The sequence below is a fragment of the Phyllobates terribilis genome, unplaced genomic scaffold, assembly GCF_046119375.1.
Source record: "Phyllobates terribilis strain yellow unplaced genomic scaffold, ASM4611937v1 Scaffold_5__5_contigs__length_657084704, whole genome shotgun sequence".
NCBI classification, from domain to species: domain Eukaryota; kingdom Metazoa; phylum Chordata; class Amphibia; order Anura; family Dendrobatidae; genus Phyllobates; species Phyllobates terribilis.
In genome coordinates this window covers 162235795-162260131 of record NW_027362765.1, presented here as the reverse complement: position 1 = coordinate 162260131, position 24337 = coordinate 162235795, and the positions used below count along the sequence as shown (strand labels likewise).

Below are 24337 nucleotides of genomic sequence, written 5' to 3'. Positions count from 1 at the left end.
GACTCAGGGTTCTACTATTAAAGGAGCAGCCCAGGAAAAAACGATACCTGGTATTACAGCTAGTGCAGGGACTGAGGGGGCAGAGTATGACGCAAGGATCTGAAGAACACAGGACGACCTCGATCATGCTTAGCCCTCCAAACCTAGCACTCGGAATCCCACAGGTTATCTGTTTTACCCCGAATGTTCCTTTTCCTACCACAGACTAGTGATCCTCTCACTATTAACGAAAAAAAAAAAAAATCACCAGTAAATGTGTCTGAGCTTTCAGCGAGTTTCTTCATTTTATCAGTTTTTGGTGTGAAATGCATTGTGGAGGAGAAATGGCTACTCTGCAGTAAATATAGGATTTTAATGCCATTGGATGTACTGATACACCTATGGGTCAGAAAGCACATACTACCCAACAGTCCTGTTTGGGCCAGTCCACAAAGAGATGTGGTATACACTATCCTGTATTTTAATAGGCGGCATTTGTTAGTTTTAGGAACATTCCTGGGTGAAAACTGGGGTGACACATTAATAAGCCCAACATTTGGGATTCATTGGCAAGTATACATACGGTCTATCCGGTGAGGATCATTTCAATAAATGACAGCATGGCTAGGGTTTAGCCAATCAAAATACGAAGTCATCTGTGTAGTCAGATTTGTTAGTTGGCCGACAACTCCAATGGCACCACCAACCTTCCCCTCCCAGTCCACCATATACCCGTGAAGCCCTATAAGACTCTGGTTACACTGGGCCTTATACATTAATCGGTGGCATTCCTCACCCATGAGGTCCCAATATATAATACCTAATGTATAGGTTTTTTATTAGCATGGTCTATTATGCCATTCCATGCCTTTTATTTCCAGTATATTGAAACATGATGGACAATGAAGGCAAAAAGGGCTCTTTTTCAGCCTCCATCAGACTAATGTATCCCCTAACACAAAGTTGGGTCCATGCTGACTTTTGTGATGGGCCCTATAATTTCTGAAGATACACAACTTTTTATCAGTCTAAAACAAAATGAACCCTGAGAAGGAGTCATACAATTTGCAGTAACCTAGTTCAAGATAACTCAGTGACCAGAAGTGTCCCCAGCTGCTATAAATTATTTCCTTGGTACCTATAGGTGAACGAGGTCCTGCGGGTGCTGGTGATATCCATTCTAGGAGTTTCAGCACTACTAGATGTTATATGCAAAGCATCCTCTAGGTGGCGCCAATTCAGAATGTTAATACTGGACTGTACAGGACAAGGACCGTGCACTACGCCAGCTCTGTCTGGTCACTGAGTCATCCTTAAGAGACCAGAAGGTCACTGCCAACTGGGCTACCTGATGCTTTGCTGCTTTGTCTGACCCTGCACTCAGACGCCTCTCAGAAAGTCAAGCAATGGAAAAGGCGCTTCCACCAGGACTTGAAGTGCCTAGAACCGTGAGGATGGAAAAGGAACAAGAGTGAGGGACAGGGAGGAAACCGTGAGTGGTGCAGGAAGAAGTTCAGCAGATGGCAATGTGGCACCCATTCACCGGCAGCTGCAAAGGAACAAGTTAACCGTGCAAAACATGGTAAAGAGAGGGGACATTTCTCCAACTTGGCACAAATCTGCAATGAATGGTTAAAAAAAGAATTGTAATTGGATTACAAAGCGATTGGATAACGTTATGTCACTAGAGGACACAGCGTCACAGAGGCCTAATCCAAAAATGTCTTGAGGCCAGTGATGGCACAATACAGGAAGAGAACTTTTAAGTAAATTTTAAAAGGATCAGAATTTTTTTTTTTCTTGTTATTTATTTTATTTTGAAGATTTTTGCCTCTAAGTTGAAATGCTTACATGTACGACACCTCCTACTAGACAGAAGTTAAGAAGCATAATGGGTAAAGTGATGGGAATGAGCTGGAACCCAGTCCCAGGCATGGATGTGCAGATCTTCTCTCATCCATACAAGCACTTTTATAGAACGCCTATGCCACCATACTAAGGTCTTTATAACTGCAGCACGTACGTATAGGGAAAGGAGATATGAATGTAGTGACGAGACAAGGACAGACAAGTGTAAACCATGGAAAACCCACCTGGATGTGACCTGCGTAATGTCCTGCAGAGGGTGCGACATGCGACATGTGGTTATGGTGAAGGTAGACGGAGTCTGGGGGAGGTTGTTAGCAGAACGGAACACTGAAACATACAAGTCATCTACGTAAGACAGACGTGCAAGATGGGCATCGCATCCAAGGGCAGCACTACTTCTATGGAGACATCTGGAGGGGACGGAGGCGACAGCTCAACTTTGCTATGGACTTTGTATAATTCATAATGTAGCTGGCCATTTTTGGCTCATTCATATAGTAGTAATGCAGGATGCAATAATGCGCCATCATTACGTTTGTCTGAATGAGCCCTAAGAGCAACTTTTGTAGGAAATGATCCAGAGCGCAGCATGAAATAGCACTGCTCACTCATTAGTAATGAGAATTTTTTAGTTTTCAGAAATCAATTTGCTTTACTCACCCTCCCCTGGTTCAACACTGAGTCTTCACCACTGCTGCCGGTGTCTTTTATTGTCTGCAGCGCTGAAGTCATTTTAAGAATGCTGCAAAAAATCACTGAGCTCAGCAGCTCATGCCAACAATTCTAGTAAAGCCATGGAGCTCACTGATTGGCAGTATCGTTTTTGACGCGACGTCAACGCTGCAGTCAATAACAGACAAAAGAAACAGCAGCGCTGGACCTGGGGAGTGTGAGTAATGTTCAGCTTGTCTTTTTTAAAAATAAACTGCCTAGGGACGGAGGTCTTTCTGAAACCGTTCAATGCCTTTAACCTTATAAAAATCAGTTCCTTCTATGTGGCACCTTCCCATGGAGTCTAAGCTATGTATTAGACAAGGGGGAGCCATATAGATCCCTGTAGGAAACATAAGAGGTCTCTAGTAATGGCAGAGGGAGCGGGTGTCTGACCAGTGATAAGGGTGGTGATAAGCCTGGTACAAGAAATTCAAAGTTTGCCACATATATGACTCTCTCCATTCTGACCTACTGGGAGTTAAAGAAATTCTCAGACATTTTTGTCCGGTTTCTGTACATTTCCATAGTAAGGAAAAAAACTCTATTAATACTCACTGTTATTTGGTTTGCTTTTGGTTGGAGTGGATGTAGCAATGGCTTCAAAAGTTATAGGCTCCAGGTCATCCTCCTCAAAGTCATTGAGGTTGTAGACATCTTCTACGTCAATGTCTAATTCCTGGAAGTCTTTGGTTAGCACACCGGGACGAGGATCCAGAATGCCACCTAAATTGGGCTTAGCCAACTTCTGCCAGTGCAGCAGGGTCGCTGAGCCTAGACATAAAGCATACAGTAAATCATACACGACATTGTTCCATAGTGTTATGATAAGACACTTTGTCTCAAGCGTCTGCTCACCTTCTATAGGCTTGACGATCTGCAACTTCTCCGGAAGGTAGGACCTTGAACCCAAGGAGAAGCTTGAGCTGCCGCTGGCCTCAGAGATACCAGAGTAATTGGTGCCAGTAGACAGGACACTCTCATTGGGGGTGAGGAACCCACTTGATGTCTCGCCATGTCGTTGCAACTTGTGTTCCCTCTGTTCGAAAAGGCTGTCAGGGGTGTGAGAGTCCTGTTGAGCGCTGAGTATCTGAAGAGCTGCAGCCAGGTCCTGGCCTCCAGGTGTACCAGGGGTGCCCAACTTCTTCCCTCCAACACTGTAAATGAATCCATTTAGATGAAGGGTTAGTAATGGACCTAGTAACTTCTTGATTTCTTAGAGATTTATGGAACTGTAACTTACACAGAAGATTCAGGGTCTACCGGTAGTAGGGTCTGCTCCTCTTCTAGCACCATGCTGGCACCCTCTGACTCACAGAAGCTCATTGGTGGAGTACCAACACGACTGGGGGCAGCTGATGGTCTCCGAGATGGAGCTCGAGAGCCTGGTACAGATCTGATCCTCACCACTTGGTTGGCAGCTTTGACCGTCTCAAACACTCGCTTGTAGCTCCTGTGTGGGTGAAGAGGTTAGAGGGCAATAATCAGAAACTCAGACTTTACTGTAATGTAGAAATACAATGACATACAATTAGGGGTTTTCTAGGTATTTCTAGTAGTGGTGCTGCAATGTAAGCGGGGGGGGGGGGGGGGGGATGTATCACAGCATATTTTGGACACTGTTCTTAGAAGCCCCACTTATTGAATGAGTCGGGTACGTACTTGAGCTCGGAAGAGGCATCAATGCCTTTTCTCATGGTTCCTTCAATCTCTGCAGCCAAGGAATCCTGTGGAGAAGAAACACATACTAAGACTTTGGGATTAAAGTCCTGAATACCTGAAAGTTGCAGATGGTTACACCTGCTGCTTACCAGGGGAAAGATGTTCAAGGTGCTGTATCTGCTGATGGTACTGTTAGGAAGACTTCGGTTTCGCTGGTTCTTTAACTCTTCCTGGGCTTCATGTAACATGTCCTGGCATTCTTTATGTTTCTCCTGCAAATCCTGAAGCTGCAAGAAAAGAATAATTTTGGAATCACAATCCCATAATTAAAGAGGCGCTGGCACATCTTCTGACATATCTTATGAAATAATTATAGAGCAACTTTCATAGGACTCTACTTTGTAAGGTTACTATGTGATTCCTCCTGGAAAAGTATCAACCAATTGAAAATTGGACATTTTTACTTTTCTTGTCAATAGCTAGTGTGTGCATCTACACAATCTGATACCGTCCATCTAGGACTGATTGTGTGGTAGGGACATTATCAGTCAGCTGATATTTTTTGGGGGGGATAGGCCATTCTAATCACTTGGGACAACTTCCTAACTATACCAAATACACAGTCAAATGATCAAAGTCATATCATAAAGTGGCAGTTGGGCACTTGCGCATTTGTCATGGGTGCCAGGAGGACTTAGTGACTACACTGCATTAGTACACTGGGTTATGGATAGTATGGGGCGTGTGGGGGCGATGCAAGACCCCCTCCGTCCCTGAATGGTATAGGTTTTCTTGGAATAGTCCGTACACCATTGGCCTGATTTCATGCATCCAGCTACAATTACCTCGGTTTTTAGCAGACGTTCTCGTTCCTTCACAGCGGCCAGGTGTTGCTGCAGTTCTTCATTCTCTGCAGAGATCTTAAAAAATCAGATAGAAGAATAAATTAATCAGCTAATCACTTACAACAAGGGGTGCATATTATATGAATTGGGGTATTCCCACCATTAGGAGGCATATTGCCAGAACTAGCGATAAGTTACTGATTGGTGGGCTCCAGTCTCTTGGCAAGGGAGGGGAAGGAAGTGGCAATCTGTGCAGGAGCCTGAAGATTGTCCCCCTTCCCAACACCAGCTCTTATTGGGAAGTAATGGCTTATTTTATAGTTCATCACTTATCATGGAGAGTACACCCCTTTATAGAACGGTACTCCAGAATACAGTCACCCATTATTCCTGTGTCTACAGACCAAGAAGTAGATCGCACTCACATTGCGGCACTTTTGCTGTAGATTTACGATCTGTGCCAGGAGCTGGCTGATCTCCTCCTGCTGCCGGGCTGCATCTTCTCCTCTTCGTGCCAACTCTTCTGCCAGCAATGCCACTTGTCTGCTGGCTTCAGCTAAACATAGATCAGAAGGGTTTTATACTGCAGCCAAAATAAGCAAATGCCTTCCTCCAGATCCAACGCATTTCAAAGGAATTAAGTGAAAATCCATGCTGGCCAGGCACATCTCCCCTTACCCCACAAGGAAAAATTCCCCAATGAAATGCTTCCAGCAATGGGTCTTAGCCCAGGCAGCTGGCAGTGACGGAACTAGTGACACGTGGGAATAGATGCTACACTGAGTGTGGGGGACACCACAAGAACAAGGATATTTGCCAATGTCACCAGTCGGCCATGTTGTCATCGATATTGTAGACACAGGTCATAAATGTAGATTAAAACTTAACATAAATGGCAAATCGACATAAGACAGATGACTGGGATGTCCTAAAATGTTTTATGGAAACTTACAGAATTGTTCAACACAGTCCAGCATCAAGGACCCCTCCTGATCCTCATAATCACTGGTGGCTTCAAGTATATGATCGGCCTGAGAAAGGAAACAAAGCAATTGTGAGACATCACCTACAGGTCGCAGATTTTCTACATAGCACCTCCGTGTGGCTGACACTATGCACAGCACCTTCAGGCTTCAGACACCATGCAACAAGAGCTCCTCTAGCCAACTGGCACCGTGCTCCGATTAGGGACCAAGTATCCAGAAATGCTGCCCAACCCCACATAGCACCAACAGGGCCCCAGCCATACAACTCACCTGACTGCGCATCTTCTGGTTCTCGTCTTCCAGGCTCTTCAGCTTCTGCTCCAAGGTATCCAGCTGAATGCTTTGTTGAAGGCAAAAGGAAGACTGATTCCTCCGCAACCTATCAAGAAAAGAGAAGAGACCGATGAAGACACGGATATGCGGGATGGCGCTCGTGTCTGGAACATGTATAAATGAACAATCCTTACGGAGTAGCAGTGGCAGACACCGGTTCACTGTCCGAGTTGCTGGTATACAGGTGAAGAAGATCTTCCCGCATTGAGATGTCATGTCGCAGCTGAAAGACCTGAAACCGCGCCAACATACGAGAGATCAGGAAAACATGGCTGCTTTTTATCAGAGGCAGCTCCACTCTGCCTGGCATCATCTGTTATACCCGACTGTCATTTTTTTTCCCTTTACCTCTTCTTTGGCACCCTCCAGCTGTTCCTCCAGAAAATCATTCCTTGTGGTCAGTTCTCGGTTCTGTTTCAAAAGAGACTGCCCAATGCGGGCGGCCAGCTCCAGATCTCGCTCTTTCTAAAAAAAAAAACTGGTAAATTTAATAAGTTCCTAAAACGAGAAAATACAGTTCCCAGTAGCTGCCACTAGGGGACAGAGTGTGACAACTCCTATTGATTTGTTAGCACTGGTATAATGCTGTATGTATTGAGCTATCCCTAGTGGTGACTGCATATAACCTGAATTTCATCACTGAACTCCAACACAGAGGCAGGAAAGGAAAGGTAAAGGAAAGGTAAAGGAAAGGTAAAGGAAAGGTAAAGGAAAGGTAAAGGAAAGGTAAAGGAAAGGTAAAGGAAAGGAAAGAAAAGGGAAGGAAGAAAAGGAAAGGAAGAAAAAGGAAGGGAGGGAAAGGAAGGATGGAGAGAAGGAAGGAAGGAAGGATGGAGAGAAGGAAGGAAGGATGGAGAGAAGGAAGGAAGGATGGAGAGAAGGAAGGAAGGATGGAGAGAAGGAAGGAAGGATGGAGAGAAGGAAGGAAGGATGGAGAGAAGGAAGGAAGGATGGAGAGAAGGAAGGAAGGATGGAGAGAAGGAAGGAAGGATGGAGAGAAGGAAGGAAGGATGGAGAGAAGGAAGGAGGGAGAGAAAGAAGGAAGGAGGGAGAGAAAGAATGAAGGAGGGAGAGAAGGAAGGAAGGATGGAGAGAAGGAAGGAAGGATGGAGAGAAGGAAGGAAGGATGGAGAGAAGGAAGGAAGGATGGAGAGAAGGAAGGAAGGATGGAGAGAAGGAAGGAAGGATGGAGAGAAGGAAGGAAGGATAGAGAAGGAAGGAAGGATGGAGAGAAGGAAGGATGGAGAGAAGGAAGGAGGGAGAGAAAGAATGAAGGAGGGAGAGAAAGAATGAAGGAGGGAGAGAAGGAAGGAAGGATGGAGAGAAGGAAGGAAGGATGGAGAGAAGGAAGGAAGGATGGAGAGAAGGAAGGAAGGATGGAGAGAAGGAAGGAAGGATGGAGAGAAGGAAGGAAGGAAGGATGGAGAGAAGGAAGGAAGGATGGATGGAGAGAAGGAAGGAAGGATGGAGAGAAGGAAGGAAGGATGGAGAGAAGGAAGGAAGGATGGAGAGAAGGAAGGAAGGATGGAGAGAAGGAAGGAAGGATGGAGAGAAGGAAGGAAGGATGGAGAGAAGGAAGGAAGGATAGAGAAGGAAGGAAGGATGGAGAGAAGGAAGGATGGAGAGAAGGAAGGAGGGAGAGAAAGAAGGAAGGAGGGAGAGAAAGAAGGAAGGAGGGAGAGAAAGAAGGAAGGATGAAGAGAAGGAAGGAAGGATGGAGAGAAGGAAGGAAGGATGGAGAGAAGGAAGGAAGGATGGAGAGAAGGAAGGAAGGATGGAGAGAAGGAAGGAGGGAGAGAAAGAAGGAAGGAGGGAGAGAAAGAAGTAAGGATGGAGAGAAGGAAGAAAGGATGGAGAGAAGGAAGAAAGGATGGAGAGAAGGAAGGAAGGATGGAGAGAAGGAAGGAAGGATGGAGAGAAGGAAGGAAGGATGGAGAGAAGGAAGGAAGGATGGAGAGAAGGAAGGAAGGATGGAGAGAAGGAAGGAAGGATGGAGAGAAGGAAGGAAGGATGGAGAGAAGGAAGGAAGGAAGGATGGAGAGAAGGAAGGAAGGATGGATGGAGAGAAGGAAGGAAGGATGGAGAGAAGGAAGGAAGGATGGAGAGAAGGAAGGAAGGATGGAGAGAAGGAAGGAAGGATGGAGAGAAAGAAGGAAGGATGAAGAGAAGGAAGAAAGGATGAAGAGAAGGAAGGAAGCAGAGGAGTGTTGGAAACACAGCTCCGATCTCTGTAATGGTATATATAAAATTATGCTGTATTATACCTTCAGTGTAAGTGAAGTCACGCTCTTTGTGAGCCCTATTCCAAGTTTTGCTATGGAGTCCTTTAACTTTCTGTGTGCACCCCGGCTACTTTTACACCTACGTAACAGCCCAGTATTCTTCCACGTTTATTTTCTGGTACTATATATATGAAGACGAGTGAATGCCGGGCACAATCTGTTATAATTTGCTCTGATCTGGATTTCAGCGATCCTTCTGTAATCAGAGTCATGAACCTTCTGTGACGCATCTGCTGTTACCTCAGCATTACATACCTCCTCGAGCAGACTGGTCACAGCGTCTATGTCCCGATAGGTCTTGGTCACTCTGCCCACCCGCTCAGAACACAGAACTGCAAATTAAAAGGATGAAAAATGAAAAACATAGAATTAAAACATTTTTTTTCCATTATATCAAAGATAAAGCTAATACCATGAATATTATGTCTCCCTGTAAGTGGAACTCAAATAAAAGCACTTTCTCCAGGGTAGTCATCTTTTTAATTCAATATTAATTTAATTAATGTACCCCCCTCCATAATATTGGAATATCCCATTTCTGGATTAAGTCGCATGCTCACTGGGCACAACCATAACCTTAGATGGGGGGGCGGGGGGTCTTGTCATTGGCGTAGACACTAATTGTCAGTAATTGGGTCTTGCTGATGGTAAACACTAGCTGTGCATTCCTGTAATGGCGAGTATTGGGGTCAGCATTTCTTTAACCCTTTAAAAACTTGTCACCATCTTGTACAACGAGCTGAAAGAGTCTGCAGCGTATTATGGAGCTAGAATAGGGGTTATCTCGGCCAGTGATCTTAGAGTTCTCCAACAGCGATAACACTACAAATCCCAGCATTCCCATCCAGTCCTGCCAGTGGCTGGAAGTTGTAGTGTTCCGAAAGCTGGAGAGCGTCAGATTTCAGAGCGTTGATTTATGCAGCTGCTCAGGTGGAAATTCCTAGAGAAGAAGCATGGCCCGGGGCCACGCATAACCGGTCTGCCCAATGCATGTTAAACTATAGAAAGTGATAAGATAGGTACTAAAGGACAGCAATTAAGAGGTGCAAGGAGAAAGAGGCCTTGATTATATGTTATTAGGATACTAAGACAGGTCAGACAAGATGACCTCCTCCATCCCCCAGTATGGCAGACGCTCAACAGTTACCATTTCCATGTGGCAACGAGTTGTTATCTTCAATAAAAGTGGGGTTTATTCGTAAAGACTAAAAAAAAAAACAACAACACATTCCCTTTGGTCAAAACCATTAATTTCAGCACCGAAGACATGATAACTGATGACTATATCAAATCATTCATCGCCTAGAACAAGCATTAAAGTGAATCTCTACCTTTTTCTGTTTGGCATCTTTATCTTTAATCAGCTGATTAATCTCCATAAAAGATATATTAAAATCCTAATGCTTTGTTGTTTGTTATTAATGCTCCAAATCCACTGTCTACAAGTAGAGTTCAAAAGAGCTACCTGCAGCCCCCACTAGAAGGAGCTCCAGATACTGTGTTAATATGGTGTTCATTCTGTAAACTGTCAGCAGTGAGCTCTTATGCCCCCTCTAGTGGTGGCTGCAGGTGGCAGGAATTTTATTAGTTCTGCGTATGCAGAGGATTTGGAGCTTTCTATCAGAAATTCAGAAATTAAACCACTATATAAATATATTAAGAAATTAATCAGGACTATAGACAATAAGAATATTATCCTGAGTTAAGACAAAGGTTACAGAAGAAAAACCCCAAAATATCAGAACCCAAGTTGTCTTTAGTGATGATTTCCAGCCAGACGAGAATCAGTCATTGCATAGTGACTAATAATAATCTGGAGACTTTTAGTGAAATGTATTTTTGCCGTGACTTAATGATTTGATTGTGTCATTTAATTGATGACCTAACAGTTCATTATGTACTATGGGGTGGATACCGGGATACATTTTTGTTAATGATCTGTAATTTGACTACCTTGGATGTTAATGACTCTCCAGATCCTTTAGGATCTACACTTCTAACTTACTTTAAGTGCAAGCTGAGCCTTGTGGGTCCCCAAGTCTTGCATGTAAAGTGCATGAACACATCAGGAAGCCACAGGGACCTGCAATAAATCATCTGCGCTGGACAAATAGGACTTCCCAGGCCACAGATACACCAGGGATGGGTAGATAATATCTAAAGTGCCCAGACCACCAGCAGGCAAGGAGAGTAAACAACTGTGCTCACCCTGACACCTTACAGAGCTAGCAAAGCAACACCAGCAACCTCCAATGTCTCCAATCTCAAGACACCGCAACTATCTCCAGGAGCTTGCAATCACAAACATTTACAGATCATAGACACAAGAGCTGACAATCTAATTTACCAGGAAGGACACAATTATATACTAAGGAATGGCCTCGTCCATACTGGCGTGTTGGACCCTACCTTCCAGGTCATCTGTTATCGAGTCCTCATCAATTTCGAAAATAAGATTTCCATTGCATTCATTGTCGTTTGCACGGCGGAAGGAGTTTTCCCAGAACTCCATGGCTGCCGGAAGGCAAATGGTGGCAAGTACTAGCTCTCTCAATGAGGGACGTGAACCCCTACAGGAACTTTACTGGGAATTTTGGAGAACAGGCAGCTCCCAGCGCTGTGCCTGCTCATATCCTGACATCCACAGTCTGCAGACATCAGAGGAGGTGGCAGTGAGTGGCACTCTGTAATGTGCTGCGCCAGTGTGTGCAGTAGTGGAGCTTGCTGGGGTCTAGTCCTTTACTACCCTGGGTGTCTGTGTATATACACCTGGCTGGGCAGTCCTACTCCCAGGACAAGAGGGCGGGACAGGCTGGCAAAACAACATTCTCCACTCCCAATTAACATACAGGGCTCCTTTCAGATGGTAATAAGTAAGAGACCCACCCCCTTCATTCCATTGGGAAAAACATCTCTGAGATTGTTTTTCCTGCAGTCACACTATAAACTATGTGATGAGAACTCCCCTTTTCAGTTATGAGAAATGGTATGTTCCAAGCATTGACAATCTGACACCTGCTCTTATCTGTAAGCCATAAACATAGGAATGGACACAATAAAGTGTACAACCACACGCAAGATGCCACATATAGAAATAGGGGCAAAAAAGACACAATAAAATACTGCAACATAAGGACTTAGAATCTGTAGACCAATATGTCCAACAAGAGGAAAATGTATGCGCGTTGTTTGTGTGTATAAAGAAATGACACAGGGAAAAACTATTGAACACATGAAGAAAGAGCCATGGAAAGGCATGACACCAACTCAAATCTATCAGTAATTAAAAAGCTATCCTGCCAATTAGTGAAAAATAATATCAGCTGGTTCAACTGATGGCTTATAAAAAGGTGTCTCATTACCAAGGTGCCACACAAGAAACATCTCAAGATGGGTAAAACCAGTGAGCTGTCGCAAGACCTTTGCAACCGTATTGTTGCAAAAAAATACTAATGGCATTGGTTACAGAAGATTTTCTAAACTACTGAAGGTTCCAGTGAGCACTTTTGGGGCCATATCCCCTGCAAGATTTCAGACAGATGAGTGAAAAGTTATTAGAAGAGTTGTCCAAGCGCCAAATACCACCTGTGGAGAGCTACAGAAAGACCTGGAATCAGCAGGTACAATTGTTTCTAATAAAACTATAAGTAATGCACTCAACCTCCATGACCTGTATGCATGCTCACCACGCAAGACTCCATCGTTGAAAAAAAAGCATGTTCAAGCACGATTAAAGTTTAATCAACAACATTTAGACAAGCTTGTGAGATACTGGGAGAATATAGTCTTGTCAGAGGAGACCAAAATTTAACTCTTTGGATGCCATAATACACATGTTTGGAGGCCAAAAGGTACTGCATATCACCAGTGGCGTAACTAAAGTCTGATGGTCCCCAATGTAAGATTTGGACAGGGCACACCCCATCCTGAATAAATTAAATATATATGCGCCCTCCATCCTTTTATATATGTCTCTCATCCTGGTATATATGTCCCTCATCCTGGCCCCATCCTGGTATATATATTCTCATCTTGGTATATGTCCCCTGCTCTGCTGCTGTTCTTTAAAGTATAGCAAAAAAAATAAACTATTATACTCACCAGGGGGGGTATATAGAAGTCATGGGGCTCCATACCAGAAGTATAATGCACCCCCCCCATAGTCCTCCATATAGTATAATGCATCCCATAGTCCTCCATATAATATACTGCACAGACCATAGTGCTCCATATAGTATAATGCACAGCCCATAGTCATCCATAAAGTATAATGCACAGCCCATAGTCAACCATGTAGTATAATGCACAGCCCATATCCTTCATATTATATAATGCACAGCCCAGTCATCCATAAAATATAATGCACAGTCCATAGTTCTCCATATAGTATAATGCACAGCCCTTAGTGCTCCATATAGTATAATGCACAACCCATAGTCCTCCATAAAGTGTAATGCACAGCCCATAGTCATCCATGAAGTATAATGCACAGCTCAAAGTCAACCATGTAGTATAATGAACAGCCCATATCCTTCATATTATATAATGCACAGCCCATAGTCCTCCACAAAGTGTAATGCACAGCCCATAGTCCTCCATAAAATATAATGCACAGCTCATAGTCCTCCATATAGTATAATGCACAGCCCTTAGTGCTCCATATAGTATAATGCACAGCCCATAGTCATCCATAAAGTATAATGCACATCCCATAGTCCTCCATAAAGTAAAATGCACATCCCATAGTCATCCATAAAGTATAATGCACAGCCCATAGTCATCCATAAAGCATAATGCACAGCCCATAGTCCTCCATAAGGTATAATGCATATCCCATAGTCCTCCATAGAGTATAATACACACCCATAGTCCTCCATAAAGTATAATGCACATCCCATATTCATCCATAAGGTATACTGCATATCCCATAGTCCTTCATAAAGTATAATGCACAGCCCATAGTCATCCATAAAGCATAATGCACAGCCCATAGTCATCCATAAAGTGTAATGCACAGCCCATAGTCATCCATAAAGCATAATGCACAGCCCATAGTCCTCCATAAGGTATAATGCATATCCCATAGTCCTCCATAAAGTATAATGAACCTAAGTCATCCATAAAGTATAATGCACATCCCGTAGTCATCCATAAAGTATAATGCACAGCCCATAGTCATCCATAAGGTATAATGCACATCCCATAATCATCCATATGGTATAATGCATCCCCCAAAGTCATCCATGTAGTAGTATGGCAACGGATTTTTGTTTTTTAAAAAAACTAAATACTTACCTTCCCTTCACTCCCAAGCCACGCGGTGTCCTCTTGTGAAGCCAGCAGCCGATTTTGGCGTGTGACGGTGGCGTATGACGTCACTGCCTGCATGCACCCCGTCACGTGCACGCAGATGTTAGTTGCTGTCCTCTAATTGTCCGGCAGCGTGTATTGTCGCGCATTTACCCGATGGGTCTGTGCGCCACAATACACTTAAACTGGATGTGGGGTGAGGTGACCTCGGTTGTTACACCCCTGTATATCACCCCAAAAAACACTGTACCAACAGTGAAGTTTTGAAATGGGAACATCATGGTGTGGGACTGATTTTCAGCATATGCCATTGGAAGGATGAATGGACAAATGTACAGAGACATTCTTGATAAAAATCAGCCATCTTCCAGGATGATTAAAATGAAACGAGGGAAGACATTTCAGCAAGACAATGATCCCAAACACACAGCCAAGGAAACTCTCAATTGGTTTCAGAGACAGAAAATAAAGCTGCTACAATGTCTCAGTCAATCACCTGACCTGAATCCAAATCCTGAATATCCAAATTCATGGAAGGAACCAAAGCTCAGAGTTCATAGAAAGAGCTCATGAGACCTTCAGGATTTGAAGAGTGTTTGTGTGGAAGCATGGGCCAAAATCACACCTGAGCAATGCAAGCGACTAGTTTCTCCACACAGGAGACATCTTGAAGCTGTTATCACTAACAAAGCCTTTTGTACAAACAATGAAATAAATTTCAGTAAGCGTGTTCAATACTTTTTCCCTGTGTCATTTCTCATTATTACATTTAGAAATATATTTACTTACAAAATTGGTGACATGTTCAATACTTATTTCACCCGCTGTATATATACACACATATATAAACGTCAAAGAGGCAAAAGCTAAAAAAGCACAACTAAACAATGTAAACACAATACAAATAAACAACACTACTACTTCCAGCAGCAGGAAGGTTCACTGCCATAGACACATAGTAGCACTGCAGAAACTGATGCACACAACGGTACAGATCTCTCCCACCACTGATACGTGATAGTATAAAAAGGGGAAAACCACTTAGAATTCAATAAACAGTCATTTTATATGTATAAACCAACAAATCACACGACTAAAATCAATTCTGCAGATCAAAGGAACAAATTATTGGGTATATTTCAGGGGTTGTCAGGCGAAAACAAGGTGACAACTTGCTGATTGGTAGGGATCCAACCGCTTGCCCCGCAGAACTTTATTCCCGAAGGGGAACTTTTGTCCCCATTAGAAAACGATGTGGCAGGTTGGACGTCCGAACCTTACTTCATTCATTCTCTATAGGGCTCCTAAGAAAAGCAGAGCGCAGCACTTGGCAGCCCCAAAAGGAATTAATGGAGCAGCGGTTGAGCATGAGGCACACTGCCGATCCATTCTAGTGGGGTTAAAAGTTCCCTGTTCTGACAATCTGTGCAGGTGCCATCAATCAAGTAGTTTCCACTAGACAGACCCTATAAAATACAACAGCATGAGTGAGCATTGTTTCCCTGGAGTATTAATGACCGGTCTCACTGGAGTACGATGCATCTTATTCATTTATAGGCACACGCCACTTAAAGAATTAAATGCTACTCCAATCAGGAACTGGAATAAGTTACACCACTTGCTGTAAGTTTTCATCAATTTGACAAGTGGACGTAGCTACGCCCCACCCATGCTCCACCACATTAGCATAGCCAGCCAGGACTAGCGAAATAAATCTAAAAGCTCCGAATTGCGCTAAAATATTGCGATGTAAAAGCCTTCAAGAATCGCCCCATAGAATCTGAAATATGTGGGATGAAGAGGTAGCAGTTGCACACAGGCCCTAGTGCCAGATGAGAAAACTGTGTGTAGCTCCAGCCTCACCAGCACTGAAGAAATAAGACCTTAAACAGGACCTATACAGATAAGAATCAGCTGTAAACTCAGATTAGAAGTGTGCCCAAGGGTTAAGAAGTGTTAAAGGGAAACTTGCTCAAATGGTGTAAAATTTGATGTCATCTGGGAAAAAACTAGGTTTGTTTTAAGGCTGTGCATAAGCCAGGGGGATGAATTCCATAATCCTAATAAGTGGCTATAAGGTAGAGAATATGTAAACACACTAAAGTTGCAATACTCCTGAAATTTCTAGGTCTTCCAGTCATAATTACGGGTACGTTTATAAGGGTTCTTTATTGCTAGGCCCATTGGTGCAGCCATTATGGTGCCTCCATGAGGCACTGTACACCCCCCAAGAAGCCATATATACAGAAAGCGTGGACAAGTCTGTCTCTACTTCTGCTCCCCAGTCTGTCAAACTATATACAGGCATAACAGATCAGACGGCTTTCAGTTCACAGCAAGTTAGAAAAATAAATCTGAAGACAGTAGCGTTGCTACCGGGATGGTGGGGAGGGGTAGAAAAGGGTGGTCTATGATCAGACGTCCTGATCATGCAGGGGCATGATCAGGACGTCAGACGGCGCTCGGTGACATCACCACATTGCTCCACCGGCACTAGGATGCTGAACTTGCCAGGATCCGGCGTTAGGTTAGTGGATATGTTTTTTTAAATTTTCTGACACACTTTTACTTTTTTTGTGGGAGACCTCAAGCAGCATTATTTGTTTACACGGGGGGACACCTATTAATATACTTTGTCTTGTGGGGGAGGCTGAATATTACCGTTTGTGGGGGCATTATAATTATACGTGCAGGAACTCAGGAGGGCATTTTTACAACACATGGGGTGATTTGGGGCATAATTTCTACACATTGGGAGATCAGGAAGCATTACAAAGCATGGGGGGGGGTCATTACTACTGCATGTGAGTAGATTTAAGGCAATATAATTATATGTGCAGGAACTAAGGGGGACATTATTTCTATTTGTCTTTGTTGTAAACTCTGCAGATTAGTCGTGGCTGGAAGAAGTGGTCATGTCGGTCTGGGCCAGATGGGAAGAGTGAACAACTCCATCGGAAAGAACATCACCTGTAAGCCAATATCTATAACTGCTGCAATCTCTTATATGCTTTGAAGGACAGGTATCTAACACTATATGTCACCATATGGTAGTAATATCGGTATCACTCTTTGTATAGTTTTTTTTTTCAGTAACAGAATTGTCTTGCTGAAGTTCCCTTATACTCACTATGTTTGGGGAGCAGCACCATACATGTTTAGATTAGAGACCCACTGAAGTCTTGTTTTGCTCCCTCTGTGCTGAACCCTTAGCTACACCTCTGGAAGAGCAAAGGAAAGATGTCAGGCAAGGCTTAAAGATGATGTCCACTACTTGGACAACCCCTTCTCAGTCCTCATGTCTCCCCTTTTTAAAATAATCACATTCAGATGAATCACATACATCCGCAGGAACTGAGACAGCTTCAGCTCTGATTTCTTCTGGATGCACGTGATTTGTCTGAAGGCAAATAAAGTTAAATGGCCACTGATTGGCCCCAGGGATCACATGACATAACAATGTTACACGATCCCCGGGAGAGACAGTGCTGAGACTGCTAGAACGATGCCGGCACTGGAGGGGAATATAGGTGTTATTATTTTGCAAGGGGGAGACATGAGGATTGAGAAGGTGTTGTCTGAGTAGTGGAGAACCCCTTTAAGATTCCAGATGACAGTTTCTGGACATATTAGACTGATATGTACACCAAAAGCAGTTTTAAACTTGGGGATGAGAGCAGCAAGACCGTGCATTCACTCTGGTTATAGGGTAAATGACAAGTATGCTCTGTGCAACAAAAGGTGCCAAGATCCCTGGTTAAGACATGTTTATACCAAGCACCATCTGTACCTCCTATTCCATGCGAACATCCAGCACCTTATGTACTATGGTAATAAAGTCTAAATGCGAGCGCTCACATGAGGTTTCGTCCTAAGTTCGTATCTAATTGGCCAAAACAAAGAGATATTGTTCTTATGAATAACTTTGTAATATTAAATCCATCATATACGGGTGGTTAGCTCCTCACAATATGATTAATTGGTACATGTTTAGAAGGACAGGGTTGAATCACCATTGCCTCCAAAGTTAAAGGACTTTTAGGCTTTAGGACTCATAGCCCATATACATGACTATTTTACTACAAGCCAAAAGTATCTGATCTTACCTGCATGTGATACATGACGACAATAGATGTAATGTCATACATCCAGAGTACATTTAGGAAAATCTGGCTAATTATGCAGCAATGCTATCTCTAAAACCTATGTTCAAGGGGTATCATAAGGCTCATTGGCATCAATGCAAAAATCTTTAACAGGACCTCCACAGATCATGTGACATTTATGATACTGGTGTCTTTCTATGCGGTACTGGGTCCTTTATGCCCATCACACACTAGGTCCCGAGACAAATGCTGCCTATGCGTGACCTATAGCTCAGCCTGACCCCTATAATAGTGGCCACTGAAGTTTCTTCATAGCATAAATCGCTTAGAAATGGCGAACAGAGGAGTACATTGGAGATTCATTTACCACGAAGTTTGGGGACGTCATCTGAAAGACTGATTGGCCATTCAAATCAAGAGAAAAAAAAAATCACAAAAAGGTCCACATTGCTGCTAACAGCGAAAAGGCTTTTGTGACTATTATGCTCAGGTAGTTTCCTTGGTAAACCATATCTGATCCCATCAATAACAACACTGATTATAGGGCAGGGCATTATGGAGAACACACCTGTTGGATCACTGGAGCATGGGTTGGATAGCTGCCCTGACTTCTGTGGAAGTGGTTTAATATGTGTGAGTGATAAAGCTCTGTGTACCAAGTCTCCACCAAGCTGTTGTCCTGGCCCAGTCATGTATGTTTAGTTATGTACTAAGGTCTCAAAGTCTCCACCAAGTAACTGTTTGGGCCAACAATGTGTTTTGGTGGGTACTATAGTGTGGTGAGGTGCTTTTTGGAGCAGCGCATTAGCATAGCGGACGCAAAATTCTTGCCTTGCCCCAGGTGCTGGGAACCCATGATGCACCACTGTGTACCCATTCATTACTCATCATGAGTCGGTTATGTCTGCCAATTCAGTCCTTTAGGTGTCACATCACTGGCAGTAACACTAGGAGTGCAGAGGTGGCAGTCACACATGGGTCCTGATGTCCCAGGGTTCACCCAACGGCCCTCTGCAGCATTACTTAAAGTGCACCTGTCAGCAGGATTGTGCTCAGTAAACTACATACACTGTCAGGTGGGCACCGGTACACTGATTAAAATGATACCTTGGTTGATGAAATCCATCCTGTGGTTCTTGTATAATCTTTCCTTCCAGTTTGGAGATAATGAATGTATGTAGTTTACTGAGCACAATCCTGTTGACAGGTGCACTTTAATATTACACACAATGGGGAAAATAAGTGCTTGATACACTTCCGATTTTACAAGTTTTCCCACCTACAAAGAATGGTGAGGTCTGTAATTTTTATCGTAGACACACTTCAACTGTGAGAGACAGAATCTAAAAAAAAATCCAGAAAATCACATTGCATGATTTTTAAATAATTAAATTGCATTTTATTGCATGAAATAAGTATTGATCACCTAAAAACCAGCAAGAATTCTGGCTCTCACAGACCTGTTAGTTTTTATTTACGAAGCCCTCCTACTCTGAACTCATTACCTGTATAAAATACACCTGTCCACACACTCAATCACACTCAAACCTCTGCACCATGTCCAAGACCAAAGAGCTGTCTAAGGACACCAGGGACAAAATTGTAGACCTGCACAAGGCTGGGATGGGCTACAGGACAATAGGCAAGCAGCTTGGTTAAAAGGCAACAACTGTTGGCACAATTATTAGAAAATGGAAGAAACACAAGATGACTGTCAATCTTCCTCGGTCTGGGGCTCCATGCAAGATCTCACTTCGTGGGGTAAGGATGCATCTGAGAAAGGTCAGGAATCAGACCATAACTTCACGGGAGGACCTGGTCAATGACCTGAAGAGAGCTGGGACCACAGTCTCAAACATTACCATTAGTAACACACTACACCATCATGGATTAAAATCCTGCAGGACACGCAAAGTCCCCCTGGTCACACCAGCACATGTTTGAAGTTCACCAATGACCATTTGGATGATCCAGTAGAGGCATAGGAGAAGGTCATGTGGTCAGATGAGACCAAAATAGAACTGTTTGCTATCAACTCCACATACCGTGGATTTTTAAAGATTTTGTTACTCACAGTTGAAGTGTTCCTACAATAAAAATTACAGACCTATCTATTCTTTGTAGGTGGGAAAACTTGTAAAATCGGAAGGGTATCAAATACTTATTTTCCCCACTGTATAATAGACCAGGGGCCTGTAGTAAAAATTCTTGCACTAAACACAAAAAAAGATGTACACCGTCCAAACATATAACCCCTGAACACTACAGCCTGGCAATAAAATCCCATGAATTTGGGTTGAAAAGGTAATTTTTGATTATCAAGTGCAGTGAAAGTCCTTTAATGCAAAAAATCCAGAAATTCTGATAACCCTGAGAAAATCTGCAATATGACATGGAGGCAGAAGCCGGGGCACATCAGTGGGCATTAGCTGCCATGGGTCGGATTATAAATGATGAGAGAACAGGACAATACAACCCAATGTTTTCAGATGCAAACTGCAATATATGAATTTCTCCCATGATGCAAAGGGTCAGGGAGCAGCCCCATTGTGTTCTTAATCAAAACATTGTGGGAAGACGCTGGGAGGTCCCAGAGAGGAAGAAAATGGGGAAAAGAAATGAGGATGAGGCCACATTAATATGCAAGTTGAATACACCAAGCGCTCCACAGATCCAACTACAGATATTCCACAACATGTAGACTAGTGTACCCCAGCCTGTGACTCTCCAGGTTATGTCTGTCGGTGAGAGCATGATAGGAGTTGTAGTTTTGCAGCATCTGGAGACTGGTTAGTATATCTATATTCCCATAACATGCTTGCAGCTGCCTTAGGTGTTCTCAAAGAACAGAAATAAGGAATTTTTCCAATAGCAATGTAGCTTAAAAAAATAATTTTCCCTTCCCATGGTAAAAAAATGAATAAATAAATAAAAAAAAGTACAAAAATAAAAAGAATAAAAAAAAATTAAATATCTTAATATATCAATCCCTCACTTACTATGCCCTCTCAACATATTTAGACTGGTCTCCACGCTAAATTCAAGCAGCTTTCAGCAAGAGGAAAAAAGGGGAGAAGCATATTAGAACGTTTAATATTTTTATGAAGTTCTGGCTCCTGGGAGAATTGCTCCACTAATATAAATATACACACATACACCCACACAGCGTATGTGGCCAAAAGTGTTGGCACTCGTGACGTTGTTCCAGAAAAAGAAGCATTTCTCCAAGGAAATTATTGCAATTACATAAGTTTTGTTATACACGTTTATTTTTTTTATGTGTGTATTGGAACAACACAAAAAAGAACAGAAAAAAAAGGCAAAGTGGCCATAGTTTCACAAAAAAAAAACAAAAATGGGCCAGACTAAATTGTTAGCACCCTCAACTTAATATTTGGTTGCACACCCTTTGGAATAAATAACTGCAATCAGTCGCTTCCTATAACCATCAACAAGCTTCTTACACCTCTCAGCTAGAATTTTGGACCACTCTTCTTTTGCAAACTGCTCCAGGTCTCTCATATTTGGAGGGTAACTTCTCCCAGCAGCAATTTTAAAATCTCTCCACTTCAGAACTCTCCAGCGCTTCGTTTCCATCCATTTTTGGGTGCATCTTGAAGTAAGTTTGGGGTCATTGTCCTGCTGGAAGACCCATGGCCTAGGACGCAAACCTAGCATTCTGACACTGGGCACTATATTGCAACCCCAAATCCTTTGGTAATCTTCAGATTTCATGATGCCTTGCACAGTCAAGGCACCTAGTACCAAAGGCAGCAAAACAACCCCAAACATCTTTGAACCTCCACCATATTTGACTGTAGGTACTGTGTTCTTTTCCCTGTAGGCCTCATTCCATTTTTGGTAAACAGTAGAATGATGTGCTTCACCAAAAAGCTCTATCTGTCCACAAGACTCTTTCCCAGAAGGATTTTGGCTTATGTACATTTTGGAAAACTGCGGTCTAGCTTTTTTATGTCTCTGTGTCAGCAGTGGGGTCATCCTGGGTCTCCTGCCATAGCGTTTCATTCAAATGTCTACGGATATTTCGCGCTGACACTGATGCATCCTGAGCCAGCAGGACAGCTTGAATTTCTTTGGAACTCGATTGGGGCTGCTTATCCAGTATCCAGACTATCCTGTGTTGCAACCTTTCATCAATTTTTCTCTGCCATCCACGTCCAGGGAGATTAGCTACACTGCCATGGGTTATAAATGTCTTGATTATATTGGGCACCGTAGACAAAGGAACATCAAGATCTCTGGAGATTTTTCAACAATTTTGGTTCTCAAGTCCTCAGACAGTTCTTCTCTCTTTTCCATGCTTAGTATGGTACACACAGAGACACAATGCAAAGATTGAGTCAACTGCTCCCCTTTTTATCTGGTTTCAGATGTGATTTTCATATTGCTCACACCGGTTACTTGCCACAGGTGAGTTTGAGCGAGCACCATGGACTTCTATTAACAGGAGGACTTTCTGTTTAGCCGTGAGTTGCTGACATAAAAGTTGTTTATGTTGGACTTGCTTGGGTCACTGCCTCAGTTACTGCACGGTGTGAACACTGCCCCCTTACAACTTGGTGGAGAATACGGGCATTGTGACTGAGGCATTCCCCACCGGCAGCTGCATGATCACAATCCGGCCTGCCACCTTTCAGCCCCACCCTGTGGACAAAATGGAGGAGCTGTTAAAGCAACTGGTACTTACCCATCAGCAGCAAATGCAGCCCCAGTGGCAATAGCAGGAGCAGCACCAGAGTCTCCAATGGCAACTGCAGGAGAGGGAGCAGCAGTACAATCAGCAGCAGCTGCAGTCTCAGCGGCAACAGCAGGAGCGGGAGCAGCAGCACAATCAGCAGCAGTTACTGTACCAGCAGCAACAAAAAACAAATGAACTGTTGCTGCAACAGATCGCTGCCCTGCGGGAAACAGCCACAACACAGATTCCGGAATGTCGAGAGGCCTGGAACAATGTTCGCTCTGCGTTAAGGAAGATGGGACCGGAGAAAGACGTGGAAGCCTTCCTGATCATTTATGAGAGCACAACAGAGCGGGAAAACCTACCAGCCGGCCAGTGGGCAGAAGTGGTGGCTCAGTTTCTGGTCGGCGATGCCCAAAAGGCTTACTTCGACCTCAGTTGGGAGGATGCCCAGGACTACCAGAGGCTCAAAGGGGAGATCCTTGCCCGACTGGGGGTCAATACATACGTGAGGGCTCAGCGCATATTTTCATGGGCCTATGTGAAGACCCGACCCGCCCGGTCTCAGGCTTATGACCTTTTGCAGCTGGTAAAGAGGTGGCTCCAGCCTGAGTCTTTGACTCCAGCCCAGATGGTGGAGAGGGTGGTGGTCGACCGCCTGGTGAGGACTCTGCCGGCCGCTATCCAACGTTGGGTGGGGCAAGGGGATCCCGGCACCCTTGACCAGGTGGTCAGCCTGATCGAGCGCTACTCGGCCACTCAGGACTTCGTCCTAGACTCCGCCCCCTCGCGGCTGTCACGCTGATCCCTGCCAACCCAGGAACCGGGAAAGGGGGTCGCGTTCCTCTGCTGAGGACAGTCAGCACCGGAGGCAAGCCATCACGACTGAGGTAAAACAGATGCTCCAGTTAGGCGTCATCGATGAATCACAGAGTGAGTGGGCTAGCCCCATCGTACTGATTCCGAAACCAGATGGTTACGCTTCTGTAACGATTTCCGAAAACTAAATGAAGTGTCGAAGTTTGACCTTTATCCAATGCCCAGGGTGGATGAGCTGATTGAGAGACTGGGACAGGCCCAGTACTTTACCACGCTCGATCTCACCAAGGGTTACTGGCAGGTACCTCTCATGAAATCGGCAAAGGAAAAGACCGCCTTCATAACTCCGGAGGGTCTATATCACTATGTGGTCTTACCTTTTGGGTTACATGGGGCCCCGGATACATTCCAGAGGTTGATGGACATAGTGCTCAAGCCTCATTAGGAGTACGCGTCCGCGTATCTAGATGATATTATCATCTTTAGCACCGACTGGCATACGCACCTATCCCAGGTACAAGCGGTGCTGGATTCTCTCAAAGCTGCGGGGTTAATGGCAAACCCCAAAAAATGTGCGATAGGGCTAGAGGAAGCCCGATATTTGGAGTATGTGATTGGCCGAGGCGTTATCACATACCCCAAATATCGGGCTTCCTCTAGCCCTATCGCACATTTTTTGGGGTTTGCCATTAACCCAAGCCCCAAATCAATAAAGATGAGGCCATAAAAAACTGGC

The 24337-nt window shown here is 43.9% G+C and overlaps 1 protein-coding gene across 3 annotated transcripts in view; it reads right to left on the bottom strand.

Annotated features, from left to right (window-relative positions):
* HAP1 (huntingtin associated protein 1) overlaps positions 1–24337 on the bottom strand; it is an 86372-nt gene that overhangs the window by 1811 nt on the left and 60224 nt on the right. The window contains exons 4-17 of one of the 3 annotated variants that reach the window (XM_073683311.1): positions 8923–8999; positions 6734–6850; positions 6520–6617; positions 6323–6431; positions 6019–6097; positions 5492–5622; positions 5067–5141; positions 4371–4508; positions 4222–4286; positions 3803–4012; positions 3418–3716; positions 3118–3333; positions 2073–2175; positions 1328–1419 (exon numbers count right to left, since the gene is read on the bottom strand). In XM_073683311.1, the coding sequence (XP_073539412.1) occupies positions 1371–1419; positions 2073–2175; positions 3118–3333; positions 3418–3716; positions 3803–4012; positions 4222–4286; positions 4371–4508; positions 5067–5141; positions 5492–5622; positions 6019–6097; positions 6323–6431; positions 6520–6617; positions 6734–6850; positions 8923–8999 (1766 nt within the window). In that variant the 3' untranslated portion in view covers positions 1328–1370. Of the gene's footprint in view, positions 1–1327; positions 1420–2072; positions 2176–3117; positions 3334–3417; positions 3717–3802; positions 4013–4221; positions 4287–4370; positions 4509–5066; positions 5142–5491; positions 5623–6018; positions 6098–6322; positions 6432–6519; positions 6618–6733; positions 6851–8922; positions 9000–11076; positions 11454–24337 lie in introns of those variants that run through there. The other 2 variants (XM_073683309.1, XM_073683308.1) reach the window with 2 other exon arrangements.